General features: G+C 41.6%; 1 protein-coding gene across 1 annotated transcript in view; it reads left to right on the top strand.

Moving 5' to 3' along the window:
- The first annotated feature begins 18332 nt into the window (after positions 1-18332).
- GABRR3 (gamma-aminobutyric acid type A receptor subunit rho3) overlaps positions 18333-27640 on the top strand; it is a 32394-nt gene continuing 23086 nt past the window's right edge. The window contains exons 1-3 of the mRNA XM_039713119.1: positions 18333-18400; positions 18825-18952; positions 21858-22365. Coding sequence (XP_039569053.1) covers positions 22238-22365 — 128 coding nt within the window. The 5' untranslated portion in view covers positions 18333-18400; positions 18825-18952; positions 21858-22237. The remainder of the gene's footprint in view (positions 18401-18824; positions 18953-21857; positions 22366-27640) is intronic.

Genomic DNA, 27640 nt, shown 5'->3' with positions numbered 1-27640 from the left:
GAGGTGACTCAGTTTCTAACAAGCTCCTCCACACTGGCAGCTTCACATTAACCTCTTGGAGAGAGGGAGCGTGTGTATTTCTTAGAAAACCATTAGTGGCATTGCTGCTGCACTGCTTGGTGCGCTGTGAGATGGCAAAGCTGAGTGCTTCATGGGCTTGCTCAAAATAGTAAACAGGCCAGTACAAAAAATGGAATTACTTGTCACTGATAGGGGACTAACAGCTCTGAACGGGGTGGGTTTGTGCAGGTGTGACCTGAGCTCTTTAATCACCTTAGGTCTTACAATAAAGACCATAAAATAGAGCTTTAGTGATTCAGCTGTCTCCTGACAGAAGTGGAGTTGCAGCAGGATCGGCATCTGCCAGTCGCCCCTCAGTTGCCATGGTAACCCCCTAGGATGGGGTGCACTTGAGAAAAATGCAACTTCTGGGCTAAACTGTGGGCTGGAGGGTGGCAGATGGATGGGATTCAGCTGCCTCAGAGGGTGGTGCTCCACAGCCAGACATTCAGATTTAGGAACCTACCCAGGTGGTCCATTTGGCACATCAGAAGCAAAATTCAATTTAAACCATCAGTTTGTTCCCAGATTTGCTCACTGAGCTGTGAAACATGCAGAGCCAGCTGAATTCCCGTATAATCCAAGCCTGCCTGAAAGCCTCGTGGATTGCCCTGAGCAAAGGACTCGATGAAGGACAGCCCTTTCTCCTGAGCAGCCTGCAGAGACAGGCTTCCCATTTTGCTGGGAAGTTGAGCTGCTTGGCAGCCTGACCATGCCCAGAGCCAAGGACTTGGGATCCAAACGCAGCTGCGAGCTGGAATTGATGTTGTTGGAGTCGCTGCACCCCTCTCACAACACAGGCAGCGTATTTCCTTACAGAAATGTTTTGAAAACTGAATGTCCTTAGAATTTTCAGCTCACAAAACAATTTGAAATGAAGAAAGGAGAGAAGAAACATCCTGTTCCAACATGGCACAGGACCATGTTTTAACAAGAACATTTCTTGTAAGGGTTTGTCAGCCAGCTGGAGTGCACAGGACCTGAGGATCTGGGAACCTCCTGGATTTAAGAGCAGAAATCAAGAGGAAAAACAAACAAACCAGCCAACCAACCAAAATAACTAGCAACACAGGTGTAGCAAAAGTAAATTTAGTTTATTACAATTACTGCTGTGGGTTGGGGGATTTTGTGAAACACATTTATTGTGGTTCCTTTATCCTGTGTGCAATGGTAAGTCCACTATAATAGATGTGTTGTTATATTAAATTAATTTTCCAAGATTGTTTTCAGAAACATCATATGCCTTGTGTGTGCCACTTTTTCCTGCACATCTCAGCTACCCTGTTGCCTTCTATATGCAGCATTTCCTAAACATTTCCTGACTTGCTGGTATGTCAGGTTAAGTTCATTGGATAACAGATTCATCATCATTCAAAGGTAAAAGAATTCATATCTGAATATATTTTTGATGAACTAACTAGATTATGAACAATGCACTCCACACTTCCAAAAATGTAAATACGTTTCAGGCTGAGCAAACAAACATTTATTGCAGACAGGTATTTCAATTATCACTCATATTTTCATTTCCTAAGGAAGAAGAGGAAGCAAAAACTTTTCCCATGCCTTTTTATTTTTTTTCCTCCCCAAAGAGGACATTTCTAATTATGACAGAGCGAAGGGAAATGAAAATCTATTTCAAGAGATGATTCTTCCTGTAAACAGTGCCTGGGCACTTCTGCCTCATCTCATTGCATTTGGGCTGTCAGACGAGCACAATAAATAACGCGTCCTCTAACCTCTGTTTTGTTGTTCTTTTTTTCTGTTGAAATAATTGTCAGTTCCAGTCTTTGCCTGCATGTCACTGAAAGAGTTCCTAAATGACAAGTTATAGGAGAGCTTTGCTTTAGCTGGAGATAATTTTAGCCTCTTTCTTCTGAAAAAATTGCAGAAATTGGGCTAAATTTGGACAATATTTTCTTGCAGAAATATTATTTTATTTATCTTTATTTTTAATTTGTTCAGCAGTCCCAGTTATTTACTTAAAAGTATTTATTCAAGAGAAACAATCAGTGTGGCGTTTCTTTTTAACCAAAGTATCTAACTATTCTCCCAAGGAACATGACAAATGTTAGCAATTTCTAATACATTTTCCTGGCTTTACAAGAACATTAAAAACCCATCAGATTCAATTCACTTGCTGAAAAATTTAGACTATGAAGAAATTAATTTACTCTTCAGGGTAAAAAATACCATTTTTGTTTACTTATAAAAAACATAATGAACTTCAGAAACCTTTAGTTGACTCTTCTTCCTTATATTCCATATGCAGATGGATGAACACTGGAACCAATCAGCAGCTTCCAGCAGCATCGTCTGGATTTGCGAAGTGTTACCTGAAATTTCTCATCTCCAAACTGGGGTTTTAAGAATGCCAGCTCCAAAATGGCACAGCCAGGAAAGTCCCTTTGCTGATGGACAAAGCACAGAAAAGACAGGAGAGGGCAGAGAAGGGAAGAGTGAAAAGCAGCTCTTCCTCCATGTGAGTGAACGAAAATGACCCCATAATAGCAACAGCAAAGGGAGGCTTCTCAGTTCTCTACATAATTCACTGTGCATCACTTTGGGCTCTGCCATTGTGAACACAGGTTCTTGTTATGGCCAAAAAAATGCAGTTACCAGCTGAGAGATGCCCTGCTTTTAAAGGCTGTGGGTTTGAGCTGTAAGGGATGGTGGGTTTAGGATGCTCCCACTTGTTCTGGGCTCCACTTGATCTGTTTGTGCAGTACAACCTGGAAAGTCCAGGATAAATGTGCCAGATTTTTTCATTTATCAACATCCTTGCTTGAAGGATGAGCACAGGGATCTTGTGTAGCTGAATCTGCAGATTCATTAATCTGCATTGAGTGTGCAGTAATCAAATTCGAGGCCTTTTTCATAGATTAATGTTCAATTCTATAACCACTATATACATTGAAGGCAGCTCTTAAAAAACCAGCAGTTGAAATGAGGAATCAGTATTTCCATGGAAAACACACCTGATTTCTTATTATATAACACAGAGGGGAAAAAAAAATCCCCAAAAATACACATCTCACTGTTTGCATGAGATAAGGCTTTTTGCTCAGTTCCACTTGAGAGCTCATCAGCAGTATTTTTTCTAGCCAGTGGGAAATTATGCAGCTTGATGCTTTTGCTAAACTGCCAGCTTTTAAAGGCACAGGACAGAAATCTCACAAGAAATCCCACAAAATCAAAACATGTTTGGATCCCCAGTTTTTGGACATTTTTGTGAGTATGACTTGTTTATCTCTTGGGCCTGGTAGGAGATGTATTACTTACTCTCTTGCATAAAGGGATCACTTGCCCTTATACTCAGAGTACAGAATTTCACTAAATCACTGAGAAACTGCATGTTTATTTTTATTTTTAATAATCTCTAACTTCTATTCGCTGCACAATGATTTGCATATACATAATGATCTATCATCAAGGAAGATAAATTCCTAGACACCATTTTCTCACACACTTCTACATTTATTGGAACTCTTCTACCTCAGCACCAAGCAAACTTAAATTTTAGTCCAAAGAGGGGATTATACTTATCAGTCCATGTTTTTATTTGTAAAAATGAATAATCATGGCCCTTTTCTAGGGTATTTACAATAGCTGAATTCAGGATTGTTTTTCCTCTTGTTCAAGAGATGAGCCTGGTTGGTTCTTTCTGCTGTAAAATCCATGTTTATGGTACTGCATGCTGGTGTATTGTTTCTAGCCTGTTAAATGTAGTCTGCACAGACAAGTCACTGTTAAATATCTGTACTGCTGATCTGCACCAAGACATTCAGCAGAGACATGTTGATGTCAGCTGAGTTCCTGATGCATTTTGGCTGTTGGCCTCCTGCTGTTGTACCATCAGCTTGGGGCCATGGTAGTAGCAGAAGCAGCAGTAAGCGGCAGATTGGTGTCCAAATTTAGTCTCCTAATTATTTCATCTTGAAGAAAAAAACAGCAAAACCTGCAACAAAGCCTGTCGAAATAACAATAGATAACCTGAGATACTGTTTCATGTTCCTTTCTTAGCCCTGTCTTCATCCATTCCCTAGCAGAGTTGATACATTTTCTTTCACAGGATTACAGTTCAGTCAGAAAGCATTTCAGCCCTTATCTTTGCTATCCTCACTCCCCTTGGTGAACAGCAATGCTTCTTCTCACTTCCTTCTGCTGTCTTTGCAGTAGCTGCAAAGCCAAGGCTTGCTGAGTGAAGAGTTTCCAGGTCTGGTCTTTGATCAGACCCTCTGGAGCAACCCCAGTGCTGCCATCTGAGGTAACTCCCGTGCCATGAAATGTGGTCACAGGAGCACCAAAAACTTACATGTATGGAACCACTTGTGATTTGTATCCTCTTCTCATTCCAGTTTCCTGTGGCTTGGAAGGAATGCTTGGAGAGATGTTAGTGTTTTCCTAACTTGGGTAGTGGTTTAAAGGATTTTAAAGCTTGAAGGTACCAGGGGTAATCCTCCTGCTCCAGGCCACAGAATTTCTCTTCAGCTTTTAGCCACTGGATCTTGCATGCATTTTTCTCTCACCATAGACCCATGATGAATGAAAATCACATTTGTGCTGGAATGGTCTCACTGCAATATTTGAATGTTTTTTTTTTCTTCCAACACCTTAAGAAAGGGAGAGGTTGGTAGTCTGAGGCTGGAAGTGATACCCAGTGATGATGATCATGAATTGGCACACCAATGCAATTACCTTCCCATTTCCAAGGAGTGAAGGATCAACTCTAGATTTTTATAGCTTTTAGAATTGCTCTTTCATTACTTGGATTGCATAATGCATGTTTTCTTGGGACAGCTGTAATAAGGTTTCAGAAGAAAATAGAATGAGGCAATGCAATTATCACCCATGATTACTCCTTTTGTTCTTGTCTTAGCTCTTGGTGGGGGGACAGCTTCTTATTTAGTGTTTCATAAATTACCTCCTGTTGTAATGGTTTTAATTCATTTTATGAATCAAAGTGGTGGAGATATCAGCAAAAAATAATTGTATTCCTAAAATGATGTATCAAACATAGAGGACAGCTAATATGAAATGTATTGTGAGAGCCAAAGCTGGTACACCCTGATAGGTAAGGAAATGCACACTCAAAAATGATAATTATGTACTGAAGGATGCAGATGAACACCAAGGAGAAAAGCAAGATGGAGCACAGGTTTGGTTTATAGATATGTACACATAATGACTTTGCATTTTATACATGGTGCTCTTGGGAGACTCTTCAGTGCCTGCAGCATTTGATTCAAGCTTTCAGCAACTGCACTCTCAGATATCAAGGGTTTTACAAATGCTGCCAAAAAGTTGGGAAATGGAAATGCTGTGGTCATGGCTGGCAGTGATAAAAGGTACCAGATCACACCAAGACTTTTCAAGCTACTGCCAAAATCAGCTGTATCAAGAGCAGGATTTTCCAAGCCTGTTCAATGATTCTGAGCCAGCTGCTCACTCCCTATCTTTGCTTTCAGTAAAATGGGTCCCCGGAGGCAATACACAGCTCTTTCAGTGTCACTGATGTTTTATCCAGGAAAAATATTTTCATTCTTAAAAAATCCCAATGGACTTTACTTACAATTTACAGAGATATTTTAATATAAAACTTTTATAATTGTTGGTTTCAAAATTATATCCCTTGTGTGGCCTGTTGTAGATCCTAATAAATATTATTTTCTGAAGACTTACATGTCTCATTTCTCTCTGGATGACTGAGAAAAAGCTCATAAAACCACAAAAAGTAGGAAAGTAGACCTGAAGAACATTTAATATAAATTACCTTCTTCAAGAATAATCACTGAAGAAAACATTATTGTTAGAAGCTTGCAAAGATACTGAATAGCTTTGAATGAATTGGCACCCAACTATGAGGTTGGCTGTACAATAGAAGAAAATAAACAGAACAGAAAGAAAAACTTATCCAGTTAAAATTACTTGGATCTGTTAATTACTGACAGGGCAAGAGCATTTAAAAAAATCCCAAAAACCCAACAAAACAATACATTAAGGCAGATTTTTCAAAATATGTTAGTCCTTCCAAACCAAACACTGGGAAAAGTGGTTGTTTAGTTTGTTTTGATTTTTAATTTAAAGGAAAGAACTGATGCCCAGCATCTCTGCCTAGAAGATGTGAAGCATGAAGGAATGTCAAGAAGGTATGATAATCTAGCCTTTTACTCCTGTTTGTTTCTTCAGAAGTTAGCAAATTCTGTGTGATACTGAGCTTCTGAGATAGTGAATCTGAAAATATTCTGTCCAGATTAAATCTGGGTAAAAGGAACACTTTGTGATTAATTTAGTAATAAACAAGGTTTACTTCATTGTATTTAGTGTGATTCAATACAACGTACTTTAGTATTTCATGTCATTAAATACTTTTCAGAAAGATACCTATCTTGGTTAAACAAGAGTTGCAAAAAATTTGTAAACTTTAGTGCAAATGGAATAAAATTCTGTGACTTTATTTTAATATAACATCTTACCCAACAATGTACTTTGCATAATACAACCCCCAAATTCTGAAATCTTCTCAGGCTTTGTGTAAACAAGGAGAAATCAATTGAGTTTTGATGATTTTGGGGACTTAAATCTGGGAGAAATGTGGGGCTTGAGAGTGGGAGCTGGGAAAGAGGCTCCCAGACTTTGGGAGAAAGGAGGGCAAGGGAGAAAGGAGCGCACAAGGGTTGTGCCTTTGTGAGAGGGAAGCGTGTGGTTAAGAATAAGGCAGAAGGAATGCAAATGTATTTTTAGTTGAAATTAGAGCCACCTTTCCAAGTCTATGGCCAAAATATCCAGGCTCCCCTTACGTGAGGCACCAGCTATCCTGGGGACTTAACCCCATGGTGACAAGTGAGCCCAGCTAAAAAGCTCAGCTATGCATTGTTGAATTTCATTGTTGCACACGCAGGAGTTTTCTCTTGGTTTTACTATCTCCAGAATATTCACCTAAACTTGCAAAGATAATAGTAAAACAACGTGTTATTTCTAGATTTCCCAAGCAGAGGAGCTGCACAGGAATACTGAGATTTCTGTGGGCTGGGAATGTCAGCTGGGAGCAGGGGAGCTATTTCAAGAAGCTGAGAGCTGCACAGTGAGTGGCAAGGAATTCGCAGGGTGGCTGTGGGGGAGAATTCCCGTGCATGTGGAGCAGGGAGAATATTGCTAAGCTGATTGCAAACAGAATTTTGAACAAGTTACAGTCTTTTTTAGAAGAAAGGACGTACTAAAAGCACTGGTAAAGCTGGGGGTTTTTTTACTTCTGTGGCATTAGAGGATTTATTGCTCCATAGGGGGTGAGGAGACAGAACCTTGCTGGGCATGGCTCCTTTTCTAACTCTAATCAAAAGAGTTTTTCAACCTGAATTTGCAGGAGTGAAGCCTCTCACCTCTGAGAAAACCTGATTGTTCTCTGGTCTACGTGCAGACAGTACAAACTTTGTTCTCCTTGTGCTCCACCCAAGTATCCCTTGTTTTAGTCCAAGCTGCTGACTTGACATTAGTACTGGATTCCTGCTATCTGCAGAAACAGCAACTCTATCCCTGTGGGTCAAAAAGTGACAAGGCAATTAATGAAACAGTTGATTAAGTTTAACAGGCCTCCTAAAGCCAAATGATTTCAGACTATATTCCACTCATACTGCAGGCAGCTTGGGCTAATTAGCAGGAATTTTGGTAGTCTGCTCACCTTCATATTTTCTGGATCCTACTAGGTAAGAGTATCCAGGCTATGATAATAACACTTTTTAAAACCCTCTTAAAATACAGGTTTGGCTGAAGAGCTGAATTTTAGGAATGGCTGCTCTTCTACCCCTACTGCAGATTTGCAGCCAGACGCCTCTGTCATGGAACAGTTAATGGCTATAAATCCTCTTGGAAAATATGGGAAGCAAGTAGGAGCACTGATATTGACTGAAAAAACAATTAGGAAGTTGCAAAAGTTTAGATTTGTCAAGTTGTGAAGTGAATAGGATAAAAAGCCATCATTGATAGCCAGGGAAGCAAATGCTCCTGAAATTGGCAGGTAAAGCAGCACCAGAACTGTCTCCTTTCACTTAGCAGTCACTGTTGGAGGGTACTGCAGGAAAACCAGGACGTGAGCTGTCAGAGAAGACGAGATCCCACGAACTTGCCTGAGACATACGGAGACAGCTTGAGGAGACACGATCAATTTTGTTGTCAAGGAGTCAGCAGCTAATTTATTGCAAGTCAGAAAGGTAGAGCGTGATGAAGGGCAATTTTTCCAAGATTAGAGAAGTAGAGCACTTGTAAGCAAAGAAAATTAAGCAATTTAAAATCATGGAGGGCACATTAGGACATGGAAAGGTGGAGGGAGAGTTTAAGTGCAAAATGGATTACATTCCCCTTAGCTGTTGAAAAGACCAAGCTCATAACACAACTGACACCTTTGTAGAAAACTGAACCTCCTGAAAGCTGGGAACAACATCTACCAGATCACAAATTACTAGAAAATAACTGCTTTATGGGGTTTCAAAAATAACTAACAATCCTCTCATGTATAGGCACCAGGATGGCCAGACTGTGAGATACTGGAACCTCCTCTGCTCTTCACAACAAGGAAAACAAAAGCCTGTGGTTTTTCTCAGAAGGAATATAACTTCTGCCTCCTCTTCATGGTGATGCTGTGGCATAAGGCCAGTCATTGATCAAACAAGAGCTACTAAGACTCCTTTCAGGAGTTAAGTACACCTTAAAAACAAACACTATCACCAACAGAGCTTGTACCAAGGATACACTCCAAAGAGAACATCTTATTCTGTGATATCCTCCAGATTTTCATGTTACAGCTGTCCTTTTCATCAGCTTTTCTGTTTACCTCTTTTGCTTGTGACACAGAATTCCTTTGTGTTAAGGTCCTGTGGACATCCAAACTTGCCAGTAAGTAACCTGGACATTAAAAGTACATTTAAAAAGGATAGAGATAAAATGGAAGCATTACCATTAGGCTTCATTTACCTCACCGTGGTTAAGAATAATGGTACTAATAGGATACAAGCTCTTAATTGCAGAGGTTTAGAAGTCCTGTGATAGTTTAACAGAGAGGGGCACTGGCAACTTTGGCTCTTCTCCTTCCCCTCACCAGCTTTTCATCATTGAAAGGAACAGCTTCCTCTCTAGAGTGAGTGGTGCTTCTGCAGCTGCTGAGGGGTTGTGTAACTTTCAGGGTCTCATCCTTCAGAGTTTTAGGCTGCTGCTCCATGTCCCACACCTGCCTGGCCTGTGAGTTTTGTCCCTTCTCTGCCTGGGAGCCACCTGCTCCTCAACTGCAGTTGAGGAAGAGGAAGTAAATGTCTTTCATCAAACTAGGGAATTCAAGTGTTCTTAAAAGTGACCTGTGCAAAAAAGCTGCCAATTCCAACTGTTTGATTACAATGTTTCTTTTCTTCTCAAATTCTGCCTCTCCTAGCCCCACTCAGTCTAATTATTGCAGGTACAAGCAGACGTGGACTCAATTTCTCCATCCTCTTGTACCTTGCATTTCAGCTGGTGATGCCTGGTCCATGATTCATTCAAGAGCTGAATGGCAGCTTTGTGCCAGCAAGTCTGTCAGAGGATTGTCCCAGAGATTCCTGCAAGGCTCTGAGGAGGAGGAGATGCTGCTGGATGAAGTAAGTGGTCATAGGTACCCCCAGCCCACAGGGAAAGACACGTGGATCCAGGCACTATCCAGCATAAAAATTCCATTCCAATTCAAAAACAGAATGGCTCTTTTCACTGATTTGTAATCAGTGTGATTCCTACAATGACGACAAAAACATCCCAGGGTTTTCACCCACACTTCCACCTCCTGAAATCCACTGGAACCAAAAGCTTGCAGTGGAAATTTAAGAGTTGTTTTGGTGTAGTTTCATGACCATGGAGTCTGTCGAATTCCAGGGAACTGTGCCTCAGACTTCTCAATGCTCATTAGGTGTGCTGTGATACTAACTGGCAGGAAATCTCATGAAGCTGGTGGAGAAATTGTGTCTTGGTTGCAGGCCAGACTAAATTTAGGAAAAAATTCTGAATGAAACAGACTCTTCCATTTATCAGAAGAACCATCAGAAGTTTAGCTTTTGAGGCACATTCCTCCTGATTGGCCTTCACAGCTGAACAGAGAGATATCTGTGGGAGAACACCATTTTCCTTTTATTTTTTTTTAATCCCTACAGCAAATAATTTTAGAAAAGGTGTTGTTATTTTGTTTATTTAACAACTCATTTCATGATGGAAACCCTTTAATATCAGATACTTCTGAGAGAACAGTCTCTTCCATCAGCCCAGTTAAGCCTCCAGAAAGGCTTTTCCTTTTGATGAAAACTGTATTTTCTGTTTTTGATCTTGATCTTGACTTGCTGCTGGTCCTTAACTAAAGTTTTTTGAAACTTACCTGGGTTGAAAAGACTAATTTTTATCAATACTTTTAAGACAAAGGGGCTTTGAGGACATGAAGAAAATCACTTGCCTTCTACTACTCCAATAAAAATCAAGAAGTATTGTGTTTTATCTCTAAAACTCAGTATTAAAGAAAATAGGAAATGGGTTTGGCCTGACATACTTGAATCTACTGGGCATGTATGTACCCATTTACTCAAAGTGTGTTTGCACTTGTTTTCTGCCCTTTCTCCTTACAGTCTGTTACTCAACCCACTGGGCTAAAGAAGAATTTTACATCTGTTGTGAAATGAAAGCCAGCAGCCAGAATGCTGTTTTGGGTCTTAGGGGATGTTTTAATGCCTCCCACCATCAGCAGAGAAGGTAAAATGGATTTTTGATGATATTTCTGTTTCTTCTGTTGAATTCTCTTCTTCTGTTTCTTCTCTTGAATATTTACATTAATAACAGCTACTCTGTCTTCATTAAATAAAAAAGGGAGAGAAAGAAAAGTTGTTTTGTTTTGACACTGTGTAAGACAGTGATGATTCACGAGCTTTTACTTCAGCATGACTATTGTTGACCTATAGTGCCTATTTTAATTTGAATTCTCTTACCTGCATGGTACAAATCATCCCTTTGTCTTGTGTAAGATCTTTAAAAAGCAGGATATCCCAGTGTAATGAAAATGCATTATTTTCAGTGATGACAAGGCAAATAGTACCACCCCTACCTAATCCTTTTCTATACTTGGTAGGGTTTGCTGAGAGTTACAGCCTTTACTTGAGTAGCTCTGTTCTGGGCAGGAGAAGATGAAAGTGAGAATTTGTCTTGTAAAAACACATGTCCCCAAGAGAAAATTTAAGGCAAAGAGGATTTTCAAAGTGTAAACAGAAGTGTGAATCATTGCCAGTGGATGTTAAGCTTCACGACTGCTTTTTACTTCAATTTGCATAGTTGCACTTTCAGGCTGACTTTAGGTGATGTACAATCTTTCTAAACCCTTTTTTTTTCCTCCAATGGATAAGGATTCATGTCAAAGCACAACTGATCTAGAGTTTAGTAAGGAAAAGTATTTAACAGTAGTGATATAGCTGCCTTCTAGAAGTAATATTTGTGTTAATATACACATTTTTTACACTGGTTTGATACAAACTGGAATTAAGATTCTGCAGGATCAGGGAACTGACAACAGAAGGGCTGGAAACACTGTGGACACCAAGCAGTTTATGTTTGCCCAATCTCTCAACTACAAATACCCTAAAAACCACAAATTATGCATTTTCACTTAGTGCTGCAGGAGAGAAAGTAGCTTTCCTTACCCAATGCTAAAAGCCCTGCAGGCTGCCCAGGGTCTAATAACTGACCCTGTCTCTCTCTTTGAATTGCGATATGCTGGACTCTACACTGCCCTTCTCTCTACTGCTGAACACCTTGATCTGCAGCCTGAAAAACAAAGAGGTAGAAGCAGCACTGTGAATGGCAGAAAAGAGATTTTTCTTTTTTTTCAGTGAGACAATCAGAATCAGCTTTTGTTTTCCCTGACATTTCACAAATTGCAAACTGGAGCCCTGAGCTTCTTGCCTCCTGCTCAGAGCTCTCGGGGTGCAGTGGTGAGACATTCACACGATGCAGACGGGGATGCTCTCACCACACACATTTTCAGTGTGATTTTTTTTGTCTTAAAACCACCTATGAATAAAACCCCTCGTTGTCACCACTGGTGGGAGGCACCCACACCCCCAGTCATCCAGTGCAAGGAGCGTGCTTGTGAGACGCTGTGAGGGGCTGGGAGTGGATTGAAGGTGCTGATTTTAACTCTGGTGTGTTGGAGACTCTGCCTGCCCTGGGGCTGGGAGATATCTCCTGCTGCCTGGAGCTGATCGAGTGAGTTACACAGCGGTGGGCATGGATAACAGCCCTTGTCCTCCGTGTGCTGAGAGAAGCTCCTTTGTTACAGGAAGAAAAAGATCAGCTTCAGAAATACTGGAGAGGTTTCTTAGGTGCCGAATCCCTGAGCCTGTGAAACCCAGGGCTTTGCTACAGGTATTAATCAACTCAGTGTTTACGGAAAAGAGGCATAAAGCCTTTAAAAATTAGCCTTATTTTTTACTAGGACTCAATGTAAGGTCTGCACTAGCTCATACTTCTGGAAATGTCTCAGCCAGAGTTTGCACATGCATTCCTACATCAGAGCAGTATTAATCTCATTCCTGCCATCTCAGGGTGCTGGAGTACCTCTGTGTTTCCCAAACATTTCTTTTTCCTTCTCTTCATATTCTCCAAGTCCACACACTATGGTGAATGCCACAGGAACACCTAGCAAATTTATCACCTTCCTTTCTCAACACTGTGGGTCTAGAACAGGCTATAATGTAATAATTGGCAGACCCACACACCCTGTGAAATAAAACTTTGTTTACTCTTGTTTTTTCATTCTTCCTTTTCCACTCTAGTGGAAAATCTTAATCTTAAACATGACTACTCAGGACTCACAAAGTAAGTAGGAAGCAAGCAAAACAGCATTTCTTACCTGAAAAATTTTCGCACTTGAGAACTTCTGAAATTTGGGGGCAAAATGCCTACTATGTTTGCCCTCAAATTATTTCCACATCAGAAAAATCTGTAGTGTTTATTTCCACCATACATATATCTTATATATCACTCCTGCTAGTATTGGTGACAGACAAAGGCCATTACTGAGTTGCTAGGGATGCCTTGTGCTAAGGTGATCAGATTAAAAGTGGGGGAAAAAAACCCATGGGCTGTAAGGAGCCTCCTCCCCTCCTCAGCATGTGCTGCAGTGATGCCACCTGCAGCAGGTCACAGATGTCAGTGCAGATGGTGTGTCACCTTATGTAACCTGGCAGGGGCCATACGGTGCTAGGACACTGTGTCTGGGTCAGCTTATACAATTGTGGAGGATGTGTTTGAGCCTGATGGCACAACCCAGCATCTGGGCTGGGGCTCTGTCACCCTACGTGCAACGTGAATTACAAGGACTCGGAGAAACTGGGACCTCTTGCAGCCAATAATTAAAATATGAAAGGTCTCCAATACAAGCAACCCCAAGTAAATAAGGATGAAAAAAGCACAAAGAATGGCAGGAAGAAGTGGTGGCAGCAGCATTCTCAGGACTAATACAAGGAGGGAGGTGTTTATCCCTGCTCTGGGCTGTGGAGCTCCAGCCGCAGGCTCCTATGGATGCTGCTGCTTCAGGTTGCGGCCAGGAGCACCTTTCCTAAGCCACACTCCTCCTCTGAACTATGAACTGAAATGTTCTTAATGCACATAAAGTAAACATAAATAAGGATGAAAAAAGCACAAAGAATGGCAGGAAGAAGTGGTGGCAGCAGCATTCTCAGGACTAATACAAGGAGGGAGGTGTTTATCCCTGCTCTGGGCTGTGGAGCTCCAGCCGCAGGCTCCTATGGATGCTACTGCTTCAGGCTGCGGCCAGGAGCACCTTTCCTAAGCACACTCCTCCTCTGTACTATGAACTGAAACGTTCTTAATGCACATAAAGTAAACGGGCTATTCCCAATACTGAATTATTTGGGGAGAAGGTGTGTGTGCTCATTTCTTATTAATGAATGCCTTCAACTTTTCCTAGAGGTCTTATTTCCAGTAAGGTCAATGGTTTCCCTATCTTCTTGTCATACTTTACGAAGCTGCTATCTTTATTTCAATTTTAAATGACTTCCAGTGGTCTCTCACACCATTAAATACAGCAAGGATTACTGAAGGAATTGAGATTACAGCCACAATGTTTTATTTTTGTGCTAAGGGGCTGAAAGTCAGCCTCTGTAGGAAGCATCAGGGAAGCTACTGTGAAGAATAGCAGGCTGCTGGACACGGACTCGTGAAGTGGGAACCTCTTGGATCATCTTGGATATTTAGCCAGCCTCACAACCACGTTTTTTGTGAGAATCACCTTCTGCTGCCCCCTTCACTTTTTATCATCTCACACTCGCTGCTCGCCGGCCTTTCGCCCCACACCGCCCTCCCTCAGGTGCGCCTCGGGGCCGCCCTCCCCTCCCTGCGGCGGCCATTTTCTCTCCTTCTCCCCTTCCCTCCTCGCCCCTCACCACCCTCCCCAGCGGAGCCGCGGGCGGGACAGGGCCTCCCCTCCGCCCTCATCCTCATCTCCCGGAGGGAGCCCCGGGCCGCGGCTGCCGGCGGGGCTGCGGCTGGGGCGGCGGGCGCTGCCATCTCGCGGCCGCGGGCAGGGAACGGCCGCCATGTCGGCGCGGCAGGGACGCGCTCCCTCACGGCGCTGCTGTGTGGGTTTAGCCGCGTTTTAGTGGAAAAGTGTTGCAAAAAAAAAAAATTAATTTTTTTTCTTTTTTTTTTTCTTTTTTAGAAAGGGATGCTCATCGATATTTGATCTTTGGAAACTTTCAAGCCTGACTCAACAAGAAATAAGATTTAATCCGTGAAACAGAAAAAAAAAAAAATTTTTTTTTTTTTGGGAGGGATGCTCGTCGATGTTCGATCTTTGGAAACTTTCAAGCCTGACCCATCAAGAAATGAGATTTAATCCGTGAAACAGAGCAGCCAACAGGCACCCACCGAGCAGGTGTTAGAAAGACAAATGAATTGTCGGTAGAATTGCCTTCTTTAGGTTTTTGGGCTCGGCGTGTTTTAGTGCTCTGAGATACAGGGGGAGGTTAAAGCTCGGGAAGAAGAATGTCTGACAGCGGATTCAGAGAATGCAGAATTTACAGGCCACGGGGACACTTGGCAGAACCCATGAGATAAGGAAAAAAACAATAAAGCCAGCTCAGCAATTGTGCTGAAATCAGCTCAAGAGGGATAAAAGGTAATCCCGTCAAGGGCAGATCGTGACCGCTGACTCTGGGACCACCGACCCAAAAGAAGGGAAAGGCTGAACACATGGACTAATTAGCATCGGAAGCGAGAGAATCATTAACTGAGAGAAGACAATGCTAATTAATAAGATAACTATATAACTTGTAAACATTAATTCCTTTGTTTGCTAATATGCATAAATTCTGAAAAGTTTTGATAGCCTGGGTGCTGGATTTCTGGAATACCTGGGAGCAGCCAGGCTTGTATAGCCCTGAGGTAAACACCAATGTCAGTGTGGAATCACTGGTGTGTTGCACACCAGGTAGGGAATTTGATTTTTGTGGACAACAGAAGGGTTTGTGAAACAGTGAGCAGCCTTGGGGCTTTTCCCTCACAAAAATAAAAAAGGGGCAAAAGGAGTTAGTGTGTCTTGTCACGGCATCCAAGGATGGGGAGGCAGAGCTGGGAGACCTGTCACTTTGGATTTCTCTGGGTGACTTTTTTTGTCTTAGAGAAATCCATGTCGACACATTCCAGAATCCCCCTCAGCTTTTCTTGCATCTGAAGGCAATTACCAGATCAGGATTTCTGCACTGAAGGCATCACAGCAGGGTGATCTTGCAGTGCAGGTGCTCCATTTTGTTGAGGATTTCAGCTGTTCTCAGATACTTTATGTATCTTTTAAGGATGGAACATGGCACAGCCACCATACCTGCATTGTATCTCCAAGCCCAGACATTTGTGGGGCTTTATCTTAACAGGGAAACGATGAACAGGAGCACAAGAGTTTGGACAAGTGCTGGAGCTTCAGGAAGAAATTCTTCCTGTGAGCATGGGGACCACACTGGAATGGGTTGCTCAGGGAAGCTGGGCTTCCCATCCCTGGAAGTGCTCAAGGCCAGGTTGGATGGAGTTTTGGACACCTCTTCTAGTGGGAGGAGTCCCTGTCCATGGCAGGGGGCTGGAATGAGATTGTCTTTAAGGTCAACCCAAACCATTCAGTGATTCTATGAGCAGATTTCCAACCAACCTTCTGTGCTGCTGTTCCATCACTCAGCTTCTCTCTCCTTCAAGACTTTAACGTTAATTGTTCAGAAGTTTATTGATTTAGAACTACATTATTTTGTCAGCCACTAGAAAAGCAGGAGTTTTAAAGCCTTAGAAAACCCAAATGCACTTACCTCCTCTTAAATCTCAAATATATGTAAACTTAAATATGTATTTACTTAGGACTACAATTCATGCAATAAAAATTGGCTTCCCACTTTGAAATGAGCACCTGCTCTGTGATGTTAACATATGTTTCTCTGGAAGATATCAGTGGAAAAGAAAAGCCTGGAAAACAGCCACTGAGAGTTGTGCCTGATGGCTTTTGAAGCTGTTCTGCGACCTGTAGAGATCAGACTTTAATCAATAAATCTGTCTCTATTTTCACTGTAAGGTGAGAAAAGTTTGCAGTGCCAAAGCTGAAAGGCACTTTTTTCTCCCCACTATTCAACAATTTTTTTTCTCCTTATGTTCATTGGTGACAGAAAAGGAGCTTTGTAGAGATCCAGTACATTTCATAAATTAGTTCCCATTGGAGATATATTGCTGATTCCTGGGCAGCAAACAGGGAATGCTAGAAAAAACACTTAATACACATCAGCCTGGCAGCAAGAAAAGGGTAAACACTTGCTGAATTGTTTTGTTACAGTCTGTGGGAGGAAATGAGCTAAAAGAACTTCAGGTAGCAATCAGGATCTGACTGATAAGCACTGAAGAGAGACTCTGCCTGTTGACCAGAATGCCAGGGAAATCAGGGGAAAAAAATAATTCCATGCACTGTACATTGCTTTTGGGATTGAAGCACAGTGTTGAGGCCATGCATATGGCAAAGTAGCCTTCTTCTTGGGGATACACTGGGCTGCTGCAAACACTTGCTTTCTGAGAATTGCTCAGGCTTAAGGGTCAGCCCCTTGATCCTTTCTGACTTGGGAAAGAGGCTAAAAGATTGTTTTGGTTTTGGTTTTTTTTTTTTTAATCCTACAGAAATAAACAAGCAAACTCTAGAAACTGCTCTTGGGAAAGAAAGGACATACATGCAGGAGTAGGATAGCTGTGGTCTGTGACCTGTGGTCAATGTGAGATGGCAGAAAGGCAAATTTTTCTGCCACTGAGGCTGTGGGAAGTGTAAATCTGGATAAAATGTGGCTGCTTGTTTTTTCAGAGATCACCCTCAATATGCAGATGTTCCTTAATCAGAGGCAGCAAAACTGATTGTCTTTCAAGGTTGTTGCTTTAGAAGCTAAGTAAAGGGATTTAGGGATGAAATTAATTCAGTGATTGTTCTGTCCAGGGCAGAATGATGAAAGGGAAAGAATCCCTGGTTTAGAGACTCTGGAAATGGGGAATGCAAAGAGCTAGGGGAAATGTGTGGTTTTTCTTTGTTTTTCTTGTCACTCTTTCCAACCAAATGTCTGATTGTACAAAAAAAGTGTGTAGCCAACACAGCTCCAGAGCAAACAGAAGCCTGAGTTTTGTAAATTGAAGAAAAAGCAGAAAAGACCCTTGTGCCAAACAGAGTAATCTGTTCAAGCCTGGTATTTAGAGGCTGTTTTATATGGGAAAATACGTGCCTGCCTTTGGTGGATTATAGTCTTGTGAGGATCCTGCACTACAGTTTTAAAACACTCCTTTGGATGGATAGGCAGTGGACAGAGACAGTAAGAAACTGTAAAGGCTCAGGAATGGAATTTGGTCTCCAGTCTTTGGCAATTTTAGTGGAAACTATCCAGCTCTGCTCTCAAAGCTGCAGACTTTTTATAGGTTGCATGCCCTGTTTGTGACTGGATTCTTGGACACCCAAGGAGACCTCATCACACGAGAGCTGTGTTCAGGAAATTGTTTAGATGACCTTTACTTTTTAATGAACTGCCCTTTACCTTAGTGAAAAATAACAGCTGGTTGTTCTGTAATGAGAAGAAAAGGCACTTGCTCTGTTCCGAGATCTGTGAACTGGAATCATCATTTCCAGTCTCTGCTTTCCTCCCACTTCATCCTTTTTGGAAAAGTGAATGGTTATCTTAATTCCTAAAACATGGTTTGTCATTTGTGTTAATACAAGCAGGACAAACTGTCCTTAATTCTAACATTAATTTTGTAAGTCACCACGATATAAATGGTGAGTGCTCTGCGCTGAGTCTGTTACCATAGAAAAGCAGAATGCTGCCTATTCCTGTGCTGCTGTATTGCATTCACACTCTCAGAGCCATGGATGTGGTTAATCTGCTTTCTGTGATTTGCTGGTTGTTTGTAAGAAGTGAGTGCCTCTTAGGAGACTTATTAATGTTTTCTTCCTTGTATTTCATTCCATGATTAGGAGAGTAAAAAAATACTTCCACGTAAACCTACACTTCCCATTCCACATTGCATCTCTTCCCACTGCAGCTAATTTGTTTTTAATAGATTGAAAAGTGCTAGTGTGCTGTGGTCTTTTCATCTCCATATGTTTAAAATGGCTGCTAGGTGAGATCAGATTTTCTGCAAAATTCGAGTCTCTGAAGCATGTCTTCATCCCTGCTATTCTTCTGTTCTTGTTTTTGCAGTAGCTGTTGTCAATCTGCTTTGCTCTGTGATCTGTGGTGGAGAGGGGTCTGTAGCTCCAGATTGCAGTTACCAGAAGGAATGTTTTATTTTGCTGACTAAAAGAAGGCATCTCCTCTTCTGAAACCAGGTGGTGTGTTCACCTTTGCTTCTTTTCCTTGCTTGCTTGTTTGCAAACTGTTCAATGAGCTGATGCACTGTTACCATGTGCCAGGTTTAGTCCCAGGAAGATAAGCATGGAAAACTTTTAAGAGGCTACAGATTATTTTAAAGAAATAATTTTACTGATAGCAAAGAGACGGTGCTCTGTGTCTAAACACAAGAACTGATCAGCAACTTGCCCAACACAAGCAAGTGTGTTATCTTGTTTTTATTCTTCTCCAGAGAGGGATCTTTTTGGAATTTATTACTGACAAATGCTTAGGAGATTAACCTGTTTTCTTAATGGTAATTTATAGTGGTGGTATAATCTGCTCTATGTAATGCTCCCTTCCCCAGAGGAAATGAAAACAGGTCCAGCATTAAGAAACCCTGTTGCTGTGGGTTTGCCCTCACTGATATTTATGCCCATCAGTGGAAGTGGTTTTGATTCCCCTCTGCAGGAGAGGCACCCCTCCATGTGTGTGGGCTAGGCTGTTCCTGGAAATATGCCATAGGACAGAGGGATAGTGCTTAGATTTTCAGTGTGCTTAGGCAAGGCCTCCCAAGGTATATTTATGACATTAGATGGGTGAAGGTGGTGGAATATGTCAGTGCATGCAGCCCTTTCTCCTTTTATTTATTTAGTTAGTTAGTTTGTTGAATTAAAGCTGATTTTCGCAGGGATAGTCAAAGGAGCATTCAGCGTGTTTTGGAAATTCCCCATGGAGCAGTCTTTTCAACAGCACAGCTTAGTGGTAAAGTTGCTGCTACAGCCCGGAGTAATAAAGCAGCAGGGTGCTGATAGCTCGATGAAAGCAGCCTCTAATTTCCTGTCTCTGTTAAAGACTCCTCTCTCCTGGGGGGAGGGACATCCATGTGCAGCTTGGCCAGGGACATGCCAGTCACCCTGCAAAGCCACGTCTCTGGAGCAGCAGCACTTCTAAGTGCTCCCTTTCCCAGCTGGAAAATAAATCCACAAAGCAATCTTTGCTTATTTATTTCTAATGGACTCCTTTGAGTTCCTTGAGGTCAGCACACAAAATCATCACGTTTCTACATTAGCATGACATGATGTAACCACAGGTACCCTACAGAGCTCTTGGTGGATAAACCTCAACGCCCAGAACATCCTCTCTCTCCCCATTCCAAGTCTCCTGCTTAGTGGGGATAACAACCAGTGGTTTCAGCTAGGGATTATATTAACATCCAAAACACATCTTTCTCCACAGTATCTGGAAACAATGGGAACTAGAATTAGCAGGGAAGACAGGATAGAAATGTTTTTATAGCTGAGGAAAATGGTTGGAAATGAGTTAACTCTGATGGATGTGCAGGTAGCCCAACATGCAGAAATGTGGTGACATATTTATCACACAGCCTCCAGTTTTGTTTGCTTTTTATTTAATTTGCTGCTACTCTTGGGTCTGTGCTTGGGTGGAGAAAGAAGAGGACCCAAAGACCCTTGGATTTTTTCTTACATGTAATTTAATCAGTGGGCTAATACTTGGATATTTGTAGGCTGGGTGACAGTAGGGAACTTGACCAGACTGGCTCAGGAACTTGTATTTATCTCCACCTGAAATAAATTCTCATTAGAGTTATTGCCTTATTTTCCTCTTCCCAACCAAATGATAGTGCAAATTAATGGAACCTGTTACAGGTTTTATTAACTGCAGCTCATGTTTTCCATGTCTGGAAACTCCACCCTGGGAATACCCCAGAAGCACTCCTAACTGTCCCTAGGCCAGGCTGCAAATGGTCCTCCCTAAATTTGCTGAACAGGAAAGGATTAAACTATAAAACAGCTGAATGAGATGGATAGTAGAGTTGGGAGCCTTTGATCTTAGACCCAGTTCAATCTAATAATGTGGGAATTATATCCATTGGTAACCTCCACCTGGAAATCACCCACACCTAAGAATTATTTCTTGGCCCAGGTGAAGTTAGTTGGAAATATCAGGGAGCTTCTGAGGATGCAGATGCCCACATGACAGGGTTTTTGTGCCAGGGTTTGTTAGGTGCTCATAGTCTCAGCAGACACGGTGTTGGGCTTGGTTTTATTCCTGGGTTTGTCTTACTTAAGAAGAAGCTCCCTAATCGGAGACCCAAATTACTCCTCCAGCTGTTAGATAGAGGTGGGGTATTTCCATTTCCTGATCTTTCAGTTTCATGTCTCTGATTTTCAGATAAAGAAAAAGAAATGTATGCTGTCACTTTTCATAAAAACTGAACTTGCTGATGGTTTGAAGAGGATAAATTTGACTGTGCCAGCTAAGAAGATGAGTCCCCAGTATTGTCCAGTTTTAAGCCTCTAAGAAATTTTACCATAGTTTCTAGCTGCCGTGTACAAGTTATTGCTTAAGCCACATTTTGTTAATAAAATGTTTTGCAATTCAGCCTTCTGTTGAGCAGGTAGAGGCAGGCTAAATGAACTAAAGATAAAATTAGGGTTTGTGGAAGGATACTAAATCTTAGACATGTGCATACCTTGTAAATTTAGGGTGAATTAAATAGCTGCAGAGCTTAGTAAAAAGAAGAAGAAAAAGGAGAGGGGGGAAAATTGTATTTCCTAGTATTGGGGAATATCAAAACAGGAGTTCATTTTTAGTTTGGGCTTGTACTGTGATATTGTTCTGTTCAGAAGGAAGTGTGTGTGTACTGACAAAATGCTGGCGGCTGACAGAGCCAGCATTGATGTTAATGGTTGGGAAGACAGGGCAATGTAGCCAGTTAACAAAAGAGCTTGATCTGTGCAGAAGATGATTTCAAGCAGATACACACATATATAGAAAGCAAGATTAATTTAGAGACCTTTGTCATTAGAGCAGATTTTTGTATGGTTTTGTGTGGGATTTAAGGGGGATTAAATGTTTGACATCACTTTGCCTGCACAGGCTATGTTGAAGAGGTTACTGAGCGGGTGATGGAGAATTTAAAACCGCGCCTTTGCTGAAGGAGAGGCAGCAATGGATCAGAGGAAAGCAGCCTGGCCAAGCAAACTGCCCTACCTACCACAGTGCTGAAAACAAGGTGCTTCTGGGTGCACAGCAGATGCTGCAGGGATGTAGAGCTGAGGGCATATTTATGATTTGCCAAAATACAAGGGGAACTCGGCGACGACATCAGAACTGGGATGCCCCGGTCTCTCTTCAGGGATGCCTTGCTTCAGGTGCATCTTTTGTCTACTATGCTGTTTCTAAAGGGTAAAATCACTAACAAATAAGAAGTCAGCAAGGTGGATTGGGTGATCAGGTGCATTTCTCTTTTGGAAGAGATGGTCCTGGTCATGAAAATTCTGTTCCTCACCTGCCTATGGCCAACAGCAGTGCTACACAGTTCTCACAGTCAGCATCACCGTCTTCATCGTCGGCAACAAATGTCAGTCTCAAGAAAACATAACAGGTAAGAAACAGACTTTGTCTGTCTCTGTTCATCTGGTAGACTTCATGCTGTCAGCATCTTTCAGCACACCCCTTGGTTCACTGTCCTGTTTTTCCAGTTTCTGGGTTTATAGTTTGCACAGTATTGATAGAATGTTCCCAAAACAGAAATGGTGAAGTATTAATTAATTTTTCATAGCCAGACCTTTCACATTGTGATTTTATGAATGTCTCATAAATATGCAGTTATGTACCCACTCACACCCACTCACAGCTCTTTTACCTGGAGTGCTACAAGGCTACCAGATTATTGCTGTGATGTTCCAAGCATTCTTGCCCTCTAACTCCCATCACAATAAGCAGAAATGCCTTCCAAAGTTCTATGCCAATGTTACAAAGTGACTTCCATTACCTAAACAGCAGAGTGGCTATACTATAAAGCTACAGAAGACTTTTTTATGGCACTAAATGAGGTGAATGGCAACTTATTTGTAGTGATGATGCAGCGTGTTCCCTTTCTGGAATACATTTAATGCTTTTAGATATTGAAGATTGGCTTTGTTTTTTGCCTTCCAATCAAGTAGCTGGTTGAAAATGAATAATGATTGAGAGGTTTTTACCTGTATATTTGTGGGTAAAGTGTCAGTGCTTCCCCCAGGAAGACAGCTCACAGCTGCCATGTGAGGTCCCTCAACCTGTTTCTAGATTAATCTAATACTATGTGAACAGACCAATGGCTGCCAGGGATAATCCAAGAAAAATTCCTCTTTCTTGGGAGGTCATAGTTTATTTGTACAGTATCACATTTTGAAGAAAAGTAACATAACTAGACTCCTCTGATGTGTTTAAGCTGCTTTTTGTCCCCTCAAGTTGCATGCCTTGCAGCAGGTGTACAGCTGTTAACCTCCTGCATCACTTCTCATGCAATCATCCACTCGGAACCCTCCAAGTCTTGATAAAATCCTGCTTAGCAAAGCAAGGTAACATGACACAAGAGAGGTGCCCAGAGGTGCTGTGTCACTCAGGACTTCTGTGTTTCTGTTCAAAGTTGTGGGTCCAAGTTTGGTGCAAGCAAATTCTTTCCTTCATGAAAATAATGGCTATTGAGTGGGCTGTTTCAAACAGTCTGAGTGCTGGTGCACAATTATTTGTAATAACAAAGGAAAAGAAACAGATTTCATCTGGTGCTTTGCCAGTCTCAGGAAGCAGTTCAGAATCAAGTGGAAACAGAATAAAGTACCTTGTTAGTGGTAGTGGCAAGGAGGGTCTGTTTTAAACTCAGCTGCTACACTTTTTTCCCTGGTAAGAGGGGAGCATATGCTGCTGTTGTTTGCATCTATCCTGTTCTGCCTCAGCTGAGAGCAGTTGCTCCATTGTTGACATAAAGAATCACAAAGCAGGAGGGAAGCCTGGTGGTAGGAGACAGGAAATTTTGTGGAATCCTGATGAGCATCCTCTTGCAACACTAGTGTTAGCACAGTGTCCTCTGCATCGTCACAGATCTTTACTGGCACATGCAAATGGATCCACGTGACAATCCTGTGAGACAGGCACAAGTGTGTTATCAGAAAGGAAGAAGAGGAACAAGGAGGAATCCATCTTGTGTGGCAGTTTTCTTTGTACAGGGTAAGATTTGGCATCCCACATCCTCATTTCCAAGGTCCTGCTGATTTGGAGCTGGGAAGAAGACTGCAAAATCCAAGCCACAGAGGATCCCAAAGCTTAACAGCAGCAAATCAGCTTTTCTCTGCAAAGGACCCAAATGTGTTTAATTTCTCTTTGTTTCATTCTCTGCTTTTGTTCTAAAGGCTGCATTATCCTCCAGTACATTGCATCAGGGTCTGACTTTCCACCAGCATCTTTTTCTTTCTGGGGAACAATCTTTCAGCCAGCACTAGAGTTATTAGGGACACAGCTGACAGATGGCCTTGGTTAAATGGGTGGCCTTTTAAAAAGAATCCCATGTGAAAATGTTACTTAACCTACAAGTTCCACTGTTTTAATAGAGTAACCCAATTCTCCCTCCAAAGCTGTTTGTCTGCATTCTCCTGTAAAGAAGATTTTAAAGCATTAACCAAAAGTACATGAGAAAGCGATTATTCTCATAGTCCATTTCCTACAGCAAAGAACAAAACAATTGATTGTCAAAATATTAGTATTGACAGTACATATTGCTGATGTTACTGAACAATTAGAAATGGATTTTCATGTGTATGAGAGAGAACTATGCAATTTTGATTATTTCATTTATCTGGGCTTCAAGTCTTGAATGAATGTGTTTAAACATTTAAGAGATCACACTGCTGGATTTCCCCACAGACTCCCCTTGGAATAAGATCTCTGTAACTTCTACCTTTTGGATAGCTTTGATTTAGTAGTAGCCAGAATATCTTGGGCACACAACACTGGAAAGAAGTGGCCACAACATCATTCACAAAGGCACTTTAATAGTATTCTTCTCATAAACTTACCTAGTTTAATTCTGAATATGAGAAGATGGTAGGGGAAAAAAATCCTTTCTCTAGTTTCCTACAAGAACTTCTACCATATTATTAGCAGAGCTCTAAAACAGAAGAACAGCCAAGCAGGATCTTTCCAGGGATCCCTGTACTATGCTGAGTTTATAACAAGGGCTTTCGAGCACAACCTTGATTGAATAAGGACAGGGCAAACAAGATATTTCCCCCTAATATTCACTGCTGTACCAAGTCACCAAGTTTCCTGAAGCAACATCCTGTGTTGGATATAATTTCTGTAGATTTAGTGATCTTTAGTGGATTTCTTTTCCATGAACTTGTCCGATTCCTCCTTGAACCAGCATAAACTTTTGATGGCCTGGCAAGTTAAAGATAACCAGATGGGACACAAACCATGCCATTGTTTTATGGAGCTACACTGATGACATTAAGTGATTAAATGCTTTAACCAAAAATGATCTAAGTACCCTTGAGCAGACCTTTAGCCTTTCATTTGCTAATGGTTTTCAGGGCTAGGTAGGAGCAGCTAAATTTGTCTTTAAAAGCCTGACACATCTTTGTCCACTGTTAATTAATTCTGAATTAGCTGCTGTGGTTTTGTAGGCAGTGACTAACTAGTCTTTGAGATCTCTGGCAAATACCAAGGTCCATGCAATAGTATTCAGCCAAAAAGTTAGTGCTCCCAATTATATAATACAGAAGTACCAACAAGAGTGAATTCCCTATGTGATCTGAAACAGTTCAAGTGCTTTTTATGACCTCTTCTGGAATGTAATTATAGATTGCCATTTAATTTGCATAATATAAAACCTTGGCTGAAATACAGCAGTGGGAAGCACAGCTATGAGTGGAAGCAGTAGTTCCTTGAGCACGTGCCTCACTGAGACCAATAACTTTTTATCATTGCCTAGATCTACACTAATACCAGGGTTCTCTTTGTTACTACTACTGCAGCTAGGTAAGGAGAGATTTCCTATCCTTAGGTGCATCTGTCTTCTTATGGTTTCACAAAACCATCTGCTAATGGTTTCACAAAAATTTCTTCACCAAAAGAGCCATCAAGTCCTGGAGCAGGCTGTCCATGGAAGGGATTGATTCACCTGCCATTCCTAGAGGTCTTTAAAAGATGTGTAGATGTGGCACTTAGGGACATGTTTTAGCAGTGAACTTAGTTAATTATTGGACTCAATGATCTTAAAGGTCTTTTCCAACCTAAATGGTTCTGGAATTCTCTGTGGGCTTTTCCTCTCAAGCACAGCCTGACATCTGCCATACCATGAATGTGCAGAATCCATGGCTGTATTCAGATCTCTAGACCATGGTGTGCTGCTGAAAGCTGCACAATCAAGAGGCCACTGAAATATGATCTGGTTTTCTGCTGTGCTTCTGTTGATGCCTTTTCTTGGTCTTACAAAATTGAGAGTCAGACACAGTTAAGGGTTTTTTTACCTCAGTATTTTAATAAGGATCCTTATGGTGCACCATTTCTCCAAGGTGGATGTGCCACAATGCACGCACACAACAGATTGTGTCTGCAATTTATAGACCTTACAAATTAGCATAGCTAACAAGGATGCCCCAAATCTACTTTACAGGATATGTTCTCGAGGAGGCCTTGGTCTCTCAAGATAGTGTAGGGCATTCCAGCCATTAGGATGTTTGGTCTCCTGGCCTAATAAAATACTAGGGCTGTGCTAAGTTATCAGACTGAAGGAATTACAAGCATGCATGCTAAGAATACTGAGGATGTATAAAAGGTATATACAAGAAAAGGCAAAAAAATCATCTTGGCATCATTTTTTTTTTTTCATTTTAGAGGTTAACAAGGCTCTGTGTAGTCTCTACTTAAAGGCAAAAAATCATCTTGGCATCATTTTTTTTTTCATTTTAGAGATTAACAAGGCTCTGTGTAGTCTCTACTCTGTATTACCCACAGTACCAGATTACAAAACCAGTCGATCCACAGGCTATTACACAGATGATAACTACAATTACAGTTATTATAAATGTTTCTTTTGTCCAGGCCCAGTTTGGTAACCATGAGGTGAGGGTGTGGAAGATATGGTCAGATTTCAAGGTGTCATTTCTGGAAGCTACTTCGTGTAAAATTTGAGTCCCAAATTTCATCCACATCCTTCTTAACTTTCCTGCTTTGGTCTACATAAGAACAAATAAGAAAAGGAGAGCTATCCTGTTGTGCATAACTGTACAGAACAGACTGTCAACTTCCCTCTGTAAGGCTGAAATTGCATCTGCAGTATGCTGCTCAATATGTACAATGACATGAGATGTTTATAATCCCTCTCTCCAGTTCAGCCATTCCGTAAGAGGGAAGGAGAGCTCTGACTGTATCATGGAAAAGTGTGGGACACTCAGTGAGGGGATTAAGAGATCTTTTCTTCTTCCCATTTGGTTTTTCAAGATGATCAAATATTGTTCGTACCCCATCTAGAGGTGGTAACTGGGTACAGATCCGGGAATTGTTCTTATTAAGAACTTTGGACATATTTTGGACTACAGTCCTGTGCAAATCATGGGGCGAACCCTGAATCATGGTTACCAGTTGGGCAGACAACAGACATGTAAAAATCAGTTTAAACCACATCCTCCTGATTTGTACTAGTCTCTGTCTTCTTAATGGTTTTGGGAGCAGAAGCTTCCTTCACTCTGGAGTAGTGGATCCATGGTTCTTTGCCATCAACCTTGACCGCAGTGAGGGTGGTCAGTAAAACTTGGAGTGGTCCCTGTCACTTGGCTTGCTAGGGGTCACTGTCCCACCACTCGATACAGACCCAGTCTCTGGGCTGGAATGGATGACCT

The sequence above is a fragment of the Passer montanus genome, unplaced genomic scaffold, assembly GCF_014805655.1.
Source record: "Passer montanus isolate IOZ18808 unplaced genomic scaffold, ASM1480565v1 scaffold28, whole genome shotgun sequence".
Lineage (NCBI taxonomy): Eukaryota > Metazoa > Chordata > Aves > Passeriformes > Passeridae > Passer > Passer montanus.
Note: the sequence above shows the minus strand (reverse complement) of the source record. Positions and strands in the feature narration are given on the sequence as shown.